The sequence below is a fragment of the Pristiophorus japonicus genome, unplaced genomic scaffold (genome assembly GCF_044704955.1).
Source record: "Pristiophorus japonicus isolate sPriJap1 unplaced genomic scaffold, sPriJap1.hap1 HAP1_SCAFFOLD_283, whole genome shotgun sequence".
Lineage (NCBI taxonomy): Eukaryota > Metazoa > Chordata > Chondrichthyes > Pristiophoridae > Pristiophorus > Pristiophorus japonicus.
The window spans coordinates 730379-746438 of NW_027252593.1; the positions used below are offsets into that span (position 1 = coordinate 730379).

Here is a 16060-nt window from a genome sequence, read left to right on the forward strand (position 1 = left end):
AAACAGCAATGGGATCATCTTTTATTCGTGATGTTGGTTGAGGGATAACTATTGGCTGGGACATTGGGGAGAACGCCCCTGCACTTCTTCAAAGTAGTGACATGGGATCTTTTACGTCCACCTGAGAGGGCAGATGGGGCCTTGGTTTAACATCTCAACCGAAACACGGCATCTCTGACAGTGCAGTACTCCTGGAGTTTGTGCTCAAGTCTCTGGAGTGGGACTTGAACCACCAACCGTATGACTCAGAGGCAAGAGTGCTACCCGATGATCCATTGCTAATGGCTAGGTATGACTGTCCCCATTCCCTCCATTCAGGACCTAAAGTCTCAGTTGAGATTGGAAATCCAGAAGGGGACCACAAGTGTGAAGCTGTATTTCACTGTTCCCTGGAGCTGTGCACAGCCCTTTGGGTCTCCAAATCACTGTGCCAACACTTTCACATGTATTCCCCACCCCTACCCCATTTCACACTCATGTCAGTTCCAAGCATCCTACTTCAGTTTCGGATCCACAAATTGGCCACATGTCCTCTCTTCAGTCCTACATCTGCCTCTTCATTCCAGATAGTAGTTATTCCAGTCCTCATTGGTGACCTTGAATGATAGAATCACAGGGGGGGATTTTAACCTCAAAAAACGGGTGGGTTGAGATTAGTTGGGTGGATAAAGTGTTAAAAAACTGAATCCTGACACCAACTTCCGGTTTTAACGGAGTCGGGGTGGGGGTGAGGGGGAGGGCGGGGATGGGGGGGCGGGTGCCAACCCGATCCCAGAAGGCGGGTTGGCACTTTAAATATGATAATGAGGCTGCTAGTCTTGGATTTAACCTGCTTTGCAGTTTTAATTGTAGCCAGCCGCCGGCTGGGGTTCCCAGGCCTTGGGAATCCCGGCAGATGCAGCGAGGCGAGGACAGCCTTGGGGACCAATCCTTGCAGGCCAGGAGTGCTTCCCCCTGCTCCTCAAGCTCCCCCACCACCAGCCCTCCCCATACAAACCCTAGCCCTCTCCTGGATCGGTAAACGGACTCCCCAAGATCATACCCACCAACCCCCTCCCGAGGTCAGGGATTGGACACTCCCCCCCACGATCAGACCCACCCCACCCCCGGGAGCGAGCCCCCACCATGGGGTCGGGGCCCGCACCTACTGGGGTTGCGGCCTCTTTTCCAGCGTTCCCCATCCAACTGGAAGCCAAGCCAAGCTGACTTCTGGGTCCTGCGCTCTACCAGGCCCACTTCTATTAGATCTCCCTTTAACCTTCTCTGCTCTAAGAAAAACAATCCCAGCTTCTCTAATCTCTTCATATAACTGAATATTCCTTACCCTTGCAAGCTAAGGTCGCTCACAATCACCAGGAACAGGAGCAGACCAGTGGGAGCCAGGCTGACATTGAACCGCTGAGCCAGCTGGAGAGTCGAGTGTTGGAGATCATTGGCTGCCTGGTCGTTGGCACCGTGGCCACCAGTGACGTTGACCTCGCCTTGTGTAAGTCATTTGAATGTCTTTCTTGTTATGAAAATGGAAAACATTTCCTCGTGTAGAAGATATTGCAATCAAATATCCCAAACAATGTTTTAATGACTTCAATATTGAAAGGTCTCTGTCTCCTTCCTCCCAAAAAACGTGTGTTGCAATTAAATTCAGTTAATTATTAAAATTACTCTGAGGGATACTTTTTGTTGATTTTATGTAGAAATGTTATGTTTCTGATGTCAGTGAGCACTACTCTAATTTCTAGTGTTATTGATGTGATTTGCTGACTTCAGTTAGCATGAATTATTGAAAACCAATTTCCTTACATGTGACTGCTTTTTAGCAAAGTACTATATTCATATCTTTGCGCGCTAGGTCCGTGCAGCAGAGCTGGTCTCCAGTCGTCATGGTTAATCCTTGCCACTGGACCAAGACCTAGCTCTGTCAAGCCCGTGTGGTGGATGGTGTGCAACGGTCACCACACGTTAAAAAAATCCACGCACAGGCATCTTCCACCCTTCAAGATGTAGTTCGGGATCTGGAATATTAGGTCCTTCATTGAAACACGTGTGAACTCATCCCTTTTTGCCGTGGAAGCAAGTCATCCTCGTTTTGAGGGACTGCCTATGATGATGATGACGATGATGCCCCCTTAGGGACATCAATGGTATGTTCATTCCTAATTCCTCTTCTCACATCGCACTTCCCCCTCAGCCCACAACCTTTTATCACTTTCAAGCTGGCTTCCTCGCCTCCATCCCCTCACCATAACCCAATTAATAGAAACATAGAAACATAGAAAATAGGTGCAGGAGCAGACCATTCGGCCCTTCGAGCCTGCACCGCCATTCAACAAGATCATGGCTGATCACCCATCCCAGCACCTCCCCCCCCACACCCCCTCCACACCCCCCCGATCCCCCCAGCCACAAGGAGCACATCCAACTCCCTCCCGAACACACCCAATGAACTGGCATCAACAACTCTCCGCGGCGGGGAACCCCACAGGTCAACAACTCCCCGAGTGAAGAAGTCTCTCCCAATCCCAGCCCCAAACAGCCCACCCCCCATCCCAAGAGCGTGCCCCCCCCCCCCCGGCTCCGGACCCATCCAACACCGGAAACACTCCCCCCGCACCCAACCCGCCCCGGCCCGTCAGAATCATTCCCAAATGCCGAACACCCCCGGATGTCGAGCCCCCAGCCCCGGCCACCCCGGAGTCACGCCCCCGCGACAGCAACCACACCACATCCACCAACCACCATCTGCGCAGTCAACCCGTCCACCCCACTCTGAACACGCCCCGCACCGAGGCACAGAGCCCCCAGGCCCGCCCCTCCAACACACTTCACCCCCCCCAGACCGCCGCTGCAATGTGGCCCCTCCTGTCCCCCGCCCTGGGTTTCTCTGCCCCCCCTCCTCCACCACTCTCCCCTCCATCCCCCACCCTCATCTCCCCTCATCTTCCCTCTGCCTCCCCGCACAGGCTCCCATCTTGGGGGCGGTAACCTCCTGGGGCAGGGAATTTTAGCCCCCAGCGTGGAAGTCCTGCTCCCACCGCAGAATTGGCCTTACCACCCCTCAATAGAAGCGAAGTGCAACTTCCCACACTCCACTTCCTTTGGGGGCAGTTACCGAGACATGACTGGATGCTCCTGTGACAGTTTGAACTGATACTCTCCACTCTCTGTCCTGTGACAGTTGGAACTGGTGCTCTGCACTCTCCCGTCCTGTGACAGTTGGAACTGGTGCTCTCCACTCTCCCGTCCTGTGACAGTTTGAACTGTGCCTTTCTGCTTTCAGATAATCAGCAAGCACCCGAGCAGCCTGTTCCCAAGGACACCGCAGAGAGCGAAGAGGGAAAGAAGGAGGAGGAAGAAGACACTGCATCTCTCAGTCGCAGACACCAGCTCAGATACTGGCACTACCAGTTCTTTAGAGGCCAGTGGAGTAGAGGGATCTGCACAGGGTGAGGCACCGGGCACGAGTGGGCTGTATCAAGACCAGGGGGAAAGGGTAGCTCGAGGGTCACTGTGAGTTCTGCTGCACAGGATTCAGATGAGGACCTCGATGGGGAGGCCTTCAGAAGAAGGAAGATGGGCATGCATACCAAAATGGTTGGTGCAATGGCAAAAGGCTGCCAGACAGTTGCTCGGCAATGTCAAGGAGTGTGGAGGAGTACGCCTCCAACATTGCACGGGGCTCTGCGCAGAGCATGGAGCTCAGGATTTCCAGTCTGGAAATGATGGTACACTCCCAGAGAGACCGTGGCGAACCAGACATGATGGCGCGCATGATGAGCGATGTCGTAGCTTCCATTGCACAGGCGGAATCGACCCAACATCTTCGTGCTGCAGCAAAAGCTCAGATTGCCCTCATGCAGTCTCTGCATCCATGCTCTGACTTTCACAGTGCCGCAGCAGGTCAGCAATCTGTGCTTCAACAGATTTCTAGGAATACTGAGGCAGTGGGTCAGTGGAGCAGGAACCTGCTGTCCTCTTTCAGGATGACAGCATTCTTACATCCACCACTGCCACTCCTCCATTGCCGTTGTTGTTGTGCCCTCAAGATGGCCAAGTTGTGGAGCATGCAGCAGACCACGGCAAAATGGGACACCTGCTCAGCCGAGTACTGGAGGGTCCTCCCGAACAGTCAAGCCAGCGGAACCGTTGCTTCAGTAGGCCAATGATGCTCGATGATGTTCCTGGTGGCAGCATGGCTCTCATTATATGAGTGCTGGGCACAAGTGTTGGGGTTGCGAAGGGTAATCATGAGTCAGGTGGAGAGCAGATAGCCCTTCTCTCCGAGCAGTGACCCTCGAGCTTGATGTGGTGGCTGGAAGAATGTTGGCACACTAGTCTGGAGCAGGATAAAGGCATCATGGCTGCTGCCAGGATAGCAGGCATTGATATTGAGGATTCACTGTGTGTGGTCACACACCAACTGCACATTAAATGAGTGGTAGCCTTTGCAGTTATGGAAGATCTCAGGATTGTTATGCGGTGCCCGCAAAGCCACTTGGGTGCAGTCGATGGCGCCCTGCACCATGGGGAAGGGAAGCCCGCTATCCTATTTCTCTGGTGATCGGAAAGCCCATGGAGTCCCTTCTTCTGGTGTAACGAGCCTCGGTGACCTCACGGATGCAGCAATGGACGGCGAACTGCGAGATTTTAGATATGTCTCCCGCTGCAGACTGGAAGGATCTGCTGGCGAAGAAATTGAGGGCCACAGTGCCCTTGACTGCCACTCGGAGAGCTGTGGTCACCCTGGTCTGAGGCTGGAGGTCTGGTTGCAGGAGGTGGTAGAGTTCTATGACCACCTCCTTGGTGAAGCGAAGCCTCCTAATGCACTACTCCTCCTGTGCTGCCGCCACCGCTACCTGTCATTGCTTTCTCCAACCGGTAACTGCAATGGCCAAAACGAAATTGGGAGATTGGGCGTCAAGTGAGTGTTGCACACTCACTGACGTCATGATCTCAGTGATTGCGATGTCCCCAGCGATCGAGCTTAGCATCAGCGCTACCGGCAACATGGAAATGGTGTGCGCCGCTGAAACCGCCATCAGCTAGCAGTAGATTCTGTATCTCAGTCTGTGTCCCTCAGTCTGTGTATCTCAGTCTGTGTCCCTCAGTCTGTGTCCCTAAGTCTGTGTATCTCAGTCTGTGTATCTCAGTCTGTGTATCTCAGTCTGTGTCCCTCAGTCTGTGTCTCTCAGTGTGTGTCCCAATCTGTTTATCTCAGTCTGTGTATCTCATTCTGTGTCTCTCAGTCTGTGTCTCTCAGTGTGTGTCCCAATCTGTTTATCTCAGTCTGTGTATCTCATTCTGTGTCTCTCAGTCTGTGTCCCTCAGTCTGTGTCCCTCAGTCTGTGTATCTCAGTCTGTGTATCTCAGTCTGTGTCCCTCAGTCTGTGTATCTCAGTCTGTGTCCCTCAGTCTGTGTCTCTCAGTGTGTGTCCCAATCTGTGTATCTCAGTCTGTGTCTCAGTCTGTGTGTCTCAGTCTGTGTCCCTCAGTCTGTGTCCCTAAGTCTGTGTATCTCAGTCTGTGTATCTCAGTCTGTGTCCCTTAGTCTGTGTATCTCAGTCTGTGTCCCTCAGTCTGTGTCTCTCAGTGTGTGTCCCAATCTGTGTATCTCAGTCTGTGTCGCTCAGTTTGTGTCGCTCAGTCTGTGTCGCTGTCTGTGTCTCTCAGTCTGTGTCTCCCAGTCTGTTTATCTCAGTCTGTGTCGCTCAGTCTGTGTCGCTCAGTCTGTGTCCCTCAGTCTGTGTATCTCAGTCTGTGTCCCTCAGTCTATGCCCCTCATTCTGTGTATCTCAGTCTGTGTATCTCAGTCTGTGTGTCCCAGTCTGTGTACCTCAGTCTGTGTCCCTCAGTCTGTGTATCTCAGTCTGTGTATCTAATTATGTGTCTCTCAGTCTGTGTATCTCAGTCTGTGTCCCCCAGTCTGTGTATCTCAGTCTGTATCCCTCAGTCTGCGTATCTCAGTCTGTGACCCTCAATCTGCGTGTGTCCCAGTCTGTGTATCTCAGTCTGTGTCCCTCAGTCTGTGTATTCAGTCTGTGTCCCTCAGTCTGCATATCTCAGTCTGTGTCCCTCAATCTGCGTCTGTCCCAGTCTGTGTATCTCAGTCTGTGTATCTCAGTCTGTGTATTCAGTCTGTGTCCCTCAATCTGCATATCTCAGTCTGTGTCCCTCAATCTGCGTGTGTCCCAGTCTGTGTTTCTCAGTCTGTGTCCCTCAGTCTGTGTATCTCAGTCTGTGTATCTCAGTCTGTATCCCTCAGTCTGTGTATCTCAGTCTGTGTCCCTCAGTCTGTGTATCTCAGTCTGTGTATTCAGTCTGTGTCCCTCAATCTGTGTGTGTCCCAATCTGTGTATCTCAGTCTGCGTGTTTCAGTCTGTGTATCTCAGTCTGTGTCCCTCAGTCTGTGTATCTCAGTCTGTGTATCTCAGTCTGTGTGTCTCAGTCTGTGTATCTCAGTCTGTGTCCCTCAGTCTGTGTATTTCAGTCTGTGTATCTCAGTCTGTGTATCTCAGTCTGTGTGTCCCAGTCTGTGTGTCCCAGTCTGTGTCTCTCAGTCTGTGTCCCTCAGTCTGTGTATCTCAGTCTGTGTGTTTCAGTCTCTGTCCCTCAATCTGTGTGTGTCCCAGTCTGTGTATCTCAGTCTGTATATCTCAGTCTGTTCCTCAGTCTGTGTGTTCCAGTCTGTATATCTCAGTCTGCGTATCTCAGTCTGCGTGTCTCAGTCTGTGTCGCTCAGTCTGTGTATCTCACCTTTTGGCACTAACGTGTGGCGCTAAACACTCTAATTTCTCCCCCAATAACTTTTAAGAGAATAATTATGTGAGTTTATTTGGCTATTGGGTTTAAAGTAAGTTGGCAGATGAATTCACAATGCACATGAATGGATGATTAGGATTAAATAAAAATGATAAAGCATCAATGACTCCAATATACAGGCTGAGACAATGGTCTGAATGAAAGCAGATTAAAATTTCACTCTGTGGTAGTTGTGTTCATTTGAATAGTAACATAACCAATGCAAATATGTAGTTCTTGTATCCTGTAGGTTTTTGTGTCTCTGAAGAGGATTGCGTGTGATGCAAACCTTGTCTGTCCTGTGTGGTGCTGTGAATGTAATTCATCGTAGTTAAAGGTGAATGGCTAGTTATATCACTCTGAACCCCTTCTTCTGCTCCCCCATCTTCACCTCCAACACCAATGCAAGGAGCCCATGATTTTCTCATCTCAACGATTGAAGCGATTCACGTGGTTGCCTCCGCCCCCTCTTATTCCCCCCACCCCTGAACTCCCATATCCTTGCATTTACCTCCACCTCCTCCCTCCCTCCCCGCAATCAGCATCTCCCTCAGGACCTCACCAGGCTGATCTATATGAACTGCATCTCCTGTGCAGTTGTTCCCCTCCAGTCCAACTTTTTAATCACACAACTACCCTTGTTTAGCTCAATGTTTGTTGACTATCAGTGGTCCCTCGCTTCAGACTGTGTCCTCCCCCACCCTTAATGATTGCCAACATTCATAAAACTCTTTAATCTGGTTTCTGAGCGTGTCCCGGTTAAAGTGATGAATATCCTTTGTTACTGCAACCACACTGAAATATCCCACCTCATCTCCCTTGGCCTCGCCATAGTGTTTGATACTTTATTCTCCTCCACCTCTGGCCTTTCTCTGCAGCCCTGCCCTAGTTTGTTTTCGCTCCTACCTGTTCCAACACATATCTCGTGGTGGCTTCTCCTCCTGTTCCCACATGGACACCTCAGGAGTGCCTGAGGGTTCTATCCTTGGTCCCTTCTTTTCCTCATTTACATGCTACTCCTTGGCAACATCATTCATAGGCATGGAGGCAACTTTCACATGTTGACGGTATTTGCTCTAACTCCCTATCACCAGCCTTGACTCCTTGACCACTACTGTGTTGTCTAACTGATTAACTGACACTTAGGCCTGGATCAGGAAGTAATTGCTTCAGCTTAACATCAGGAAAACTGAAGCCTTCATGTTTGGCTCCTACATCTTAGCCTCCAACTCCATCCCTCTCACTTTGGCAACTTCCTCAGTTTAAATCCAATGGTGCACAGCCTCAGAGTTTTGTTTTACCCTCAGCTGTCAGACTGCACATCTTAGACACCACCAATATTGTCTGTTTCTGTCTCTGCAAAATTTCCCCTCTCCATGCATTTGTTACTTCAAGAGTCAATGACTACAATACGCTCTCACGAGCCTCCTGAATTCTGACCTTCACAAATTGCAACACACCCAATACCTTACCATCTGCACCTTAACCAGCACTAAATCCTCATTCTGCTTGCCTGTCATCCCTGCCCTCGCTGACATTCATTGGTTCTCTATCCCCCAAAATTCTTGTCCTCATCTGCAAGTCTTTCCATGGCCATGCCTCTCAACTCACCAACCTCCTTTAGGCCTATATCCCTGAGTGCACCCTCCACTCTTCCATCTGGCCTATTTAGCATCCCGCTACCCGCCACGCTTCTCCGTCCCCTCCACTGCTCCACATTTAGCCACAGATCCTTCAACCATCTTTGCCTAAAACTCTGGAATGCTTGCCACGCTACCTCCCTTCCCTCCTTTAAAAACCTCCTTGAAACATATTTCTTCAATTTTATCTTCAGAAACCAGCCCTAACCCTTGTCCAGCCAGCACTTGGTGACCGTTTTTTTCAGCTTTGTGAAGCGTTTTGGGACATTTTGGCCTAGATTTTCGGACCCAGCACATTCAGCTGTAGGTGGCGGGCTTCCAGTAGTATCCCTGCTGTTGGCTGATGACCCAACTGAGGTAATTGGAATTGGTTGTGCCACAGTGTGGTATGGCCGGCAGTGCCAGCTGAATATATATATAGTTCTCATTTATTTTATTGCATAGAACAATGTGACCCTTTATTAACTTTTAAAATGCCCCTCCCCCATTGCCTATGCAATGGAATTCCTGATACCCAGTTTTGCCAAGTGGTTAATGACAGGAAATACGTAGGATGACATTTCCAATATTAACCTATTTTTTACATACACCCATATCTGCCGACACTTGCAGCGGAGAATCACAGCTGGAGTGGAGGCTGGGGAGCTGGCAAACAGGGAAAAAAATGAGAGAACCTGGGCCATCATTACATTAAAGACATGTCAACCTTGGTTCCTCTCTTGCCTCTGAATCAGAAGATCGTAGGTTGAAGTCCCACTCCAGAGATTTGAGCCCATAATCTAGGCTGGCACTCCAGTGCAGTACTGAGGGAGTGCTGCATGGTCACTGGTGCCAACTTTCAGATGAGATGTTAAATCAAAGTTCTGTCTGCCATCTCAGGTGGACGTAAAAGATCCTATGGTGCTATTTCGAAGGAGAGCAGTTCTCTCCAGTATCCTGGCCAATATTTCTGCCTCAACCCAACGCCACCAAAAAAAAGTTTATCTGGTTATTATTATCTTATTGCTGTTTATGGGAGCTTGCTGTGTGCAAATTGGCTGCTGCGTTTCCTACATAACAGTGACTACAATTCAAAGATTCTCATTGGTTGTAAAGTGCTTTGGAACATCCTGAGGTCATGAAAAGATTTTCTATTTAAGATTTTCTATATTGTTGTAATTTTCATTTATGTTATTCTTCCCCTAAAGATCTTGGCTTGAAGGGACCAGTATGCTATGAGAGGGAGCATTGTCCAATTTCCCCAGTACTTTATGCACCATTTGATGACTGACCAGATTATAGCAAATGAGACAGAGCATGTCATTATTTTCCTGTCAGGAACCGCTCCACATGTTTGCCCAGCTGGCTGCCTGTTGCAGGTGGATTGATGTCATCCAACTTAAGCCTCATCTGTTTTGAAAATAGTCTCATGAACCGCTAGTCTAAGGGGCTGCCCTGGTTATTGTGTCACTTTCTACTGATGATCAGGGGAGACGAACAGAAGACGGAGAATAAAGGTACAAATGGTAATGGAAAAGTTAACATAAGAACGTAAGAAATATGAGCAGGAGTAGGCCATTTTATCTGCTTGAACATAGGAACATGACATTGGAGCAGGAGTAGGCCATTTGGCCCCTCGATCCTGCTCCGTCATTCAATAAGATCATGGCTGATCTGGCCATGGACTCAGCTCCACTTCCCTGCCCTCTCCCCATAACCCTTTACTCCCTCTGTCTTCCAGTTCAGCACTCAGGAACCTGTTACTTCTACAGGTGGGCAACACTCCATTCACAATGTTTTCAAGAGTGCAACTTCGACAGAAAGACTGACTCCCAGGTTCCCTGTAACTTTTGAATAAATTGTAAGACCAATATAGATTTGAAGTATAAAACCCTTCAAGAAACAATTGAGAGACATCAATAAATGTACAGGTGATTTTGTTTATAACCTTTAGAATTAGGGGCAACTCAGTACCATAAACTTTTCCTTTAAGTAGTACTTAAATATGAAGTTCAGCCTCAGCTCAGTGGTAGCACTCTTGCCTCGGAGTCAAAAGGTCATGGGTTCAAGCCCCACTTCAGTGATCTGAGCACATAATCCAGACTGACGCTCTAGTGCAGCACTGAGGGAGCACTGCACTATCAGAGTTGCCGTCTTTCAAATCACATCTTAAACCAAGGCCTCGTCTGCCCTATAGAAGAGTCTGTGATCTGATTTGAAGATAAATATCCTGGTCAATATTTATCCTTACATTACCACAGTGACTACACTTCAAAAAGACTTAATTGACTAAAACGCTTTGGGACGTCCAGTGGTCGTGAAAGGCGCTATAGAAATGCAAGTCTTACTTTCTTTTCAACCAACATCACCAAAGCAGATTGATTGCTTATTTATCTCATTGGTGGGATTGCTGTTTGTGGGATCTTACTGTGTGCAAGTTGGCTGTTGCGTTTGCCGTGTTCTAAGGAAGTGAAAGGTGTAATGTAAATTCAACTCCTTTCCTATTTAAAAACACAATTCATCCTCAAAATTTCCACGTTGACTAGGCCCGGCATTAGTGTGGTGTGCCGCCCAAGCAGCTGCAGCCTTCATTAGCTTAGTAATAATTAAATGTTATGACCTCATCAATTTAGCAAAATAATTTGCTATAGCCTGATATTAGATCATTATGTTACTCTGCCCAACCCCACCCAACTGTATCTTCCCACCCACTTTCAGCCACTATCATGCCCTCCATGAAATGCGGAGACCTCTGTGACTGCTTTATATATTGATCAACCAGAAGACAAATTTAGAGGGCAATTTTTTCATTTTTCCAAACACTCCCTTCCCTCCCAAAATAACATGTTTCACCTGATGTAAAGCTCACACTTAAAGGGGCAATCATTGCAATCATTTCAAACACTAGGTCTGGAGGATTTGAAAACATTGACTCATTACTTGGTGTTTGGAGATGGTGCTCTTTTTCAGATTTACTTTTGGGTCTGATTGCCAGTGAATTTCATTTGTACACAGCAGCTGTATAAATATCAGTGGAGGCTGGGGCTGAAATGACATGCTCTAGTTGGAATTCAGTGCTGACCCCACAGCTATATTAGTTTATTTCAACTGTTTGTTTGATAGTGTTGGACATTATAATTAAGAAAGCTAATACAGACTCATGGTTCACACTGTAGACTTTATGCACCTAACATGGCTGGAACTTGACCTGGATTGCGAGCTACACCAAGAGATATTATCATTGGAGTCCATTTCCTGATGTAATGCTGATCTAGGTGGAAAGGAGGTTTGAGTGAGCGTTACTTGGGTTGTGGGAGGGCAGGTGCCATTTGATAATCACAGCCTCCACTGGTTAGGAAGACAACAGTAGCTAATTTTTGAATGCCAAGGACAATGTACGAAGATTAAGATATGCAAACGTGTTGACAGAAGGTAAGAAGATTGGTGAGGCTACAAAGCGTGGCAGCCAACTAAATACTTTATTTCAGAAATCACTACCTGGAACAGATAAACAAGAAGGAAAGTCCTACAATGTGTAAGTTCTCACTCTCAACCACATTTTTAAAACCACACAATGACAGAGAAGAAATCAAGAGGAGTGGGACAAGAATGGATTGTAAGACCAACATTGCACAATATTTGAAGAGACTTTATAGATTCAATATAGCTGTATGTTCCTCTGCCCTCTGGATGACTGGAGGTTGAGGTTTCTGTGAGATATGGAGGAATGCATTAAAAAAATGCAAGTGCTGAGGCTTGGAGTTAGATCTGCAAGAAGGAGCACGTGAGAGGCAGTAGGCCTATGGCTTGGGTTACAGAGGGAAGAGCAGGTGGCGTGAGTTCGCGGGCATAGGTAGTGATTTGCATTAGAGGGTGTAAGGTGATGCCAGTTGGTTAATGCTGCCCACTGGGTGTTGGCAGCTGGGGAGTTTTACACCTCAATCAGATATTAATGGAATCTTGCGTGAAGGGGAAGATAGGGAAAGGGAAAAGCAGACATGGCTTATGCACGCCCAACCATCTACCAGGCAGTTATAGAGCAACAATGGCAGGACTCGTCACTGTCACTAGTTACAGGTAGATACGGATGTAGAGGATAAAAGAATTGTTGGTAAACAAAGAAAGAAGAAAATAATTTATTTTTGTGTTGAAAAAGGAGGGCAGGGCTTGAACAGTGCTGATTTTTGGAGGTGGCCAGTTGTATGACAGTACTTTGCAATCAATGTTCTGTTACTGACTGCTCCATTTTTGATCGGGACAGAGGAGCGGTGAGAGATCGGGGCCCAGGAGCGTCGTGATCGGGGCCCAGGAGAGGTGAGGGCCCAGGGGCAGCATGGGCCAGCCCACACTGCGATCATATGGATAGTAGAAACATGTGTGCATACTAAGTCCGTGCAGCAGAGCTTGCTCTCCAATCTTGGTTAACTCTTGCAACTGGATCAAGACCTAGCTCAGTCAAGCCCGTGTGGTGACTGGTGTGCAACAGTCACCTGACATTAAAATAATCCACGCACAGGCATCTTCCACCCATCAATATGTATTTCGGGACCTAGAATGTCAGGTCCCTCATTGAAACACCTGTGAACACATCCCTTTTTGGTGTGGAAGTGGGTCAACCTGAATACGAGGGACTGCCTAATACTACTACTGCTTTGCAATGTAAGGAAATAGACCCGCAGTCTCAGATCTGCATTCCTCTGCACAATGTGCTAACACTTGTGGACACAATGAAGAAAAATGGGGGTGTTTATGTCTGTGTGTATGTGTGCACACATGCGCCCTCTATTGGCACTTGTCCTGTCTGGAGCAGATTGCCCGTCTGCCATCTCAGACGGGGAGTGACACAGGCAGGGTCAGCATTAGAGGGCACGATCCCTGTGTAACTGCCTGGATCAGATCTTTTGATGCCTTAAATATTGATAGTATTACTCTTCAATCAGCAGATGTTCCAAGTCAATCGTTCTCTGTTTTAATACCCTGCCCCACAGCAGTTTTAGGGGGTTTAAAAATTCAACCGCTGACCAGGAATATTCACAGAGCATGAAGATGTATTTTTTCCTTTCAGATTCCAGCAGTCCTTTTGTGGTTAATGCGGTTTTTATTTTCCTTTTTAGTCCCCTTCTGATTGGGAATAGTCTGGTGCTGAAGTAGATGTGGAAGTCAAGTTTCCTGCATCTATATTAAGAGCAGCAGTGTGCCCTCATTGCGCCAACTCTGGGGATTAACAGGCACAAACCACACAGCTGCAGTTATTCTTGGACATTTCTATTTATTCTCTCCTCTTCTGACACATAAGGAGATTTCTGGAGGTTCTCATCCCTCCAAATGTGTCATAAATACCCTGTCCGCTGGTAGTTTAAGGGGAGGAGTTAAACAATAGGAGAGGGAAGTAAAAAAAAAGTGATTTAACTCGCATCCCAGCGATCACTGAGATGAACAGGAAAGTAACATTCCTCGCTGTAAATAGTTGCATGGAGATAAATCTGATTCGGGGATGTACAGGGGCACAGACTGCGGTACTGCACTCACTGCATCAACGCAGAGTCTGGCTGCCCTCTATTTCTGGGGTTACTCCTCTTCTTCCTTACAATCTGCTGCCGTTCTGATGAGCAAGTTTCATTCGTCTAAATATATAGGTACAGAATCGCACGTTAAGGTGTGTCGCTGTCAGAAACTGGCCCTGCCCAGAATTCAGGTCAAAACGCCCGCTTGCATTGCTAAGCAGAATTGAATTAAGCAAATTCTGCACACACATCTGGTCACACCGGCTGCGAACATCGAAATAAGGATGTGATCCTTGTCCCCGCCTCCCCCCCCCAAAAAAAAAACAATCCCCCCCAATACAGCAAAAAGAGTGAAATGCACAGACCTGGTTCGTATTTCAGGTAGAGAATGGACACGATGTAATAAGCCAAGTCAAACAGCGGGAACATGGACATATTAGAAAAATAAAGAGCGACTTCGCTCAGGTTCAGCACCGCCAGGATATCCATGCTGAGGGAATTCGGCGTCTGCAGCTTCTGATGGGTGCTTTGGCCAGGTGGCTCTGAATCTTGTCTCCGGTTCCTGGTCTCTTTGTCTGTCTTTTTCCCTCTCTCTGTCTCTCTATATCTGTCTGTTTGCCTTTTCCCAGCTGCGGTTGACAGGGTAACTGCCCCTAACCCAGCCCCTTGAACTATCACAAATAACCCCCTGACGTCACCCACACAACACACAATTGCACTGCCAAAGTCTGATCAAAGCCAATCAGAGACTTGGAACTGCAGCCTACACAGAATAAACAGCACACACACACACACAAACACACATAGCCCTAAAAGGCAGGAGAGGAAGCAGTCATCCAGGCACAGCCCAGTGAGAGGCAAGGCTTAACAAAGTGAAACTGTCCCCACAAACTGTCAGCATTGGGCTCTTGGAGGTGCCCTGCCCTGCCCTCAAGGTCTAGATGTCATCAGAATTACCCGGGATTAAGCAGAAGGCAGCAGGCCGGGCCCCGCACACCCAGACTTCAACTCCTTTAAACCTGAATCCAATATGCACCTTTGACAGGTCACCCAGGACGAATGGGTCTACTTGAAACATGCATTCCCCCAGGATTCAAGGGCACCAGCACTCAAATACTCTCCCTCTCACACAAAAACACAAGCACAAACAGACATACACAAGTACACACAGACATAAACACACAACAGACATAAACACAAACACGAAAGAAATATCACCCATTTTGGTTTAAAAAAGCAACCTATATTTCTGACAAAGATTCCCACCTGAAACATGCACTCATCTATTCTCTCCACAGATGCTAACTGACCTGACGGAATATTTCCAGCATTTTCTGTGTTTTTATTGAATTTAAAATAATTACAGCTCCTCTGCTTATTTTTAAATGACGTACAATATCATAGAAATTTACAGCACGGAAGGAGGTCATTTCGGCCCATCGTGCCCGTAAAGAACTTGAATTTATATAGCGTTTCACATCCTCAGGACGACCCACGCACTTTTTTTTAAAGTGTAGTCACTGTTGTAATGTAGGAAACGCAACAGCTAATTTGCACACAGCAAGATTCCACAAACAGCAATGAGATAAATAAGCAGAAAATCTGTTTGGGTGGTACGGATTATTGGGATAAATATTGGCCAGGATATCTCACTTATGTGCTTGGAATACATAGGAACAGGATTAGGCCGTTCAGCCCCTTGAGTCTGTTCTACTATTCAATTAGATCAGGGCTAATATGTACCTTAACTCCATCCACCCACCTTTCTTCCATATCCCTTAATATCGTTGCCGAACAAAATATTAATCTCAGTTTTGAAATTTTCAATTGACCCCCAACCTCAATAGCTATTTGGGGAGAGAGCTCCAGAATTTCACTGCCCTATGTGTGAAGAAGTGTTTCCTGACATCATCCCTGAATGGCCTTAGCTCTGATTTCAAGGTTATGCCCCCTTGTTCTGGACACACCCACCAGAGGAAATAATTTCTCTCTTATGTATGTAAACTTTGTAATAGTGTAAGACTTGCCACCAGGGGGCGCACCTGTTGGAAACCCCGGGTCACCTGCACACCTCGTGTAAGCAAGTATAAAAGGCTATCTGCCATGCTGCTGTTGCACTCTGGAGTTTGATTAAAGAGACCA

General features: G+C 47.6%; 1 protein-coding gene across 1 annotated transcript in view; it reads right to left on the reverse strand.

Annotated features, from left to right (window-relative positions):
• Positions 1 to 14506, reverse strand: part of LOC139247829 (trimeric intracellular cation channel type A-like) — a 31766-nt gene extending 17260 nt beyond the window's left edge. The window contains exon 1 of the mRNA XM_070871794.1: positions 14284 to 14506. Coding sequence (XP_070727895.1) covers positions 14284 to 14407 — 124 coding nt within the window. The 5' untranslated portion in view covers positions 14408 to 14506. The remainder of the gene's footprint in view (positions 1 to 14283) is intronic.
• Positions 14507 to 16060: the final 1554 nt, after the last annotated feature.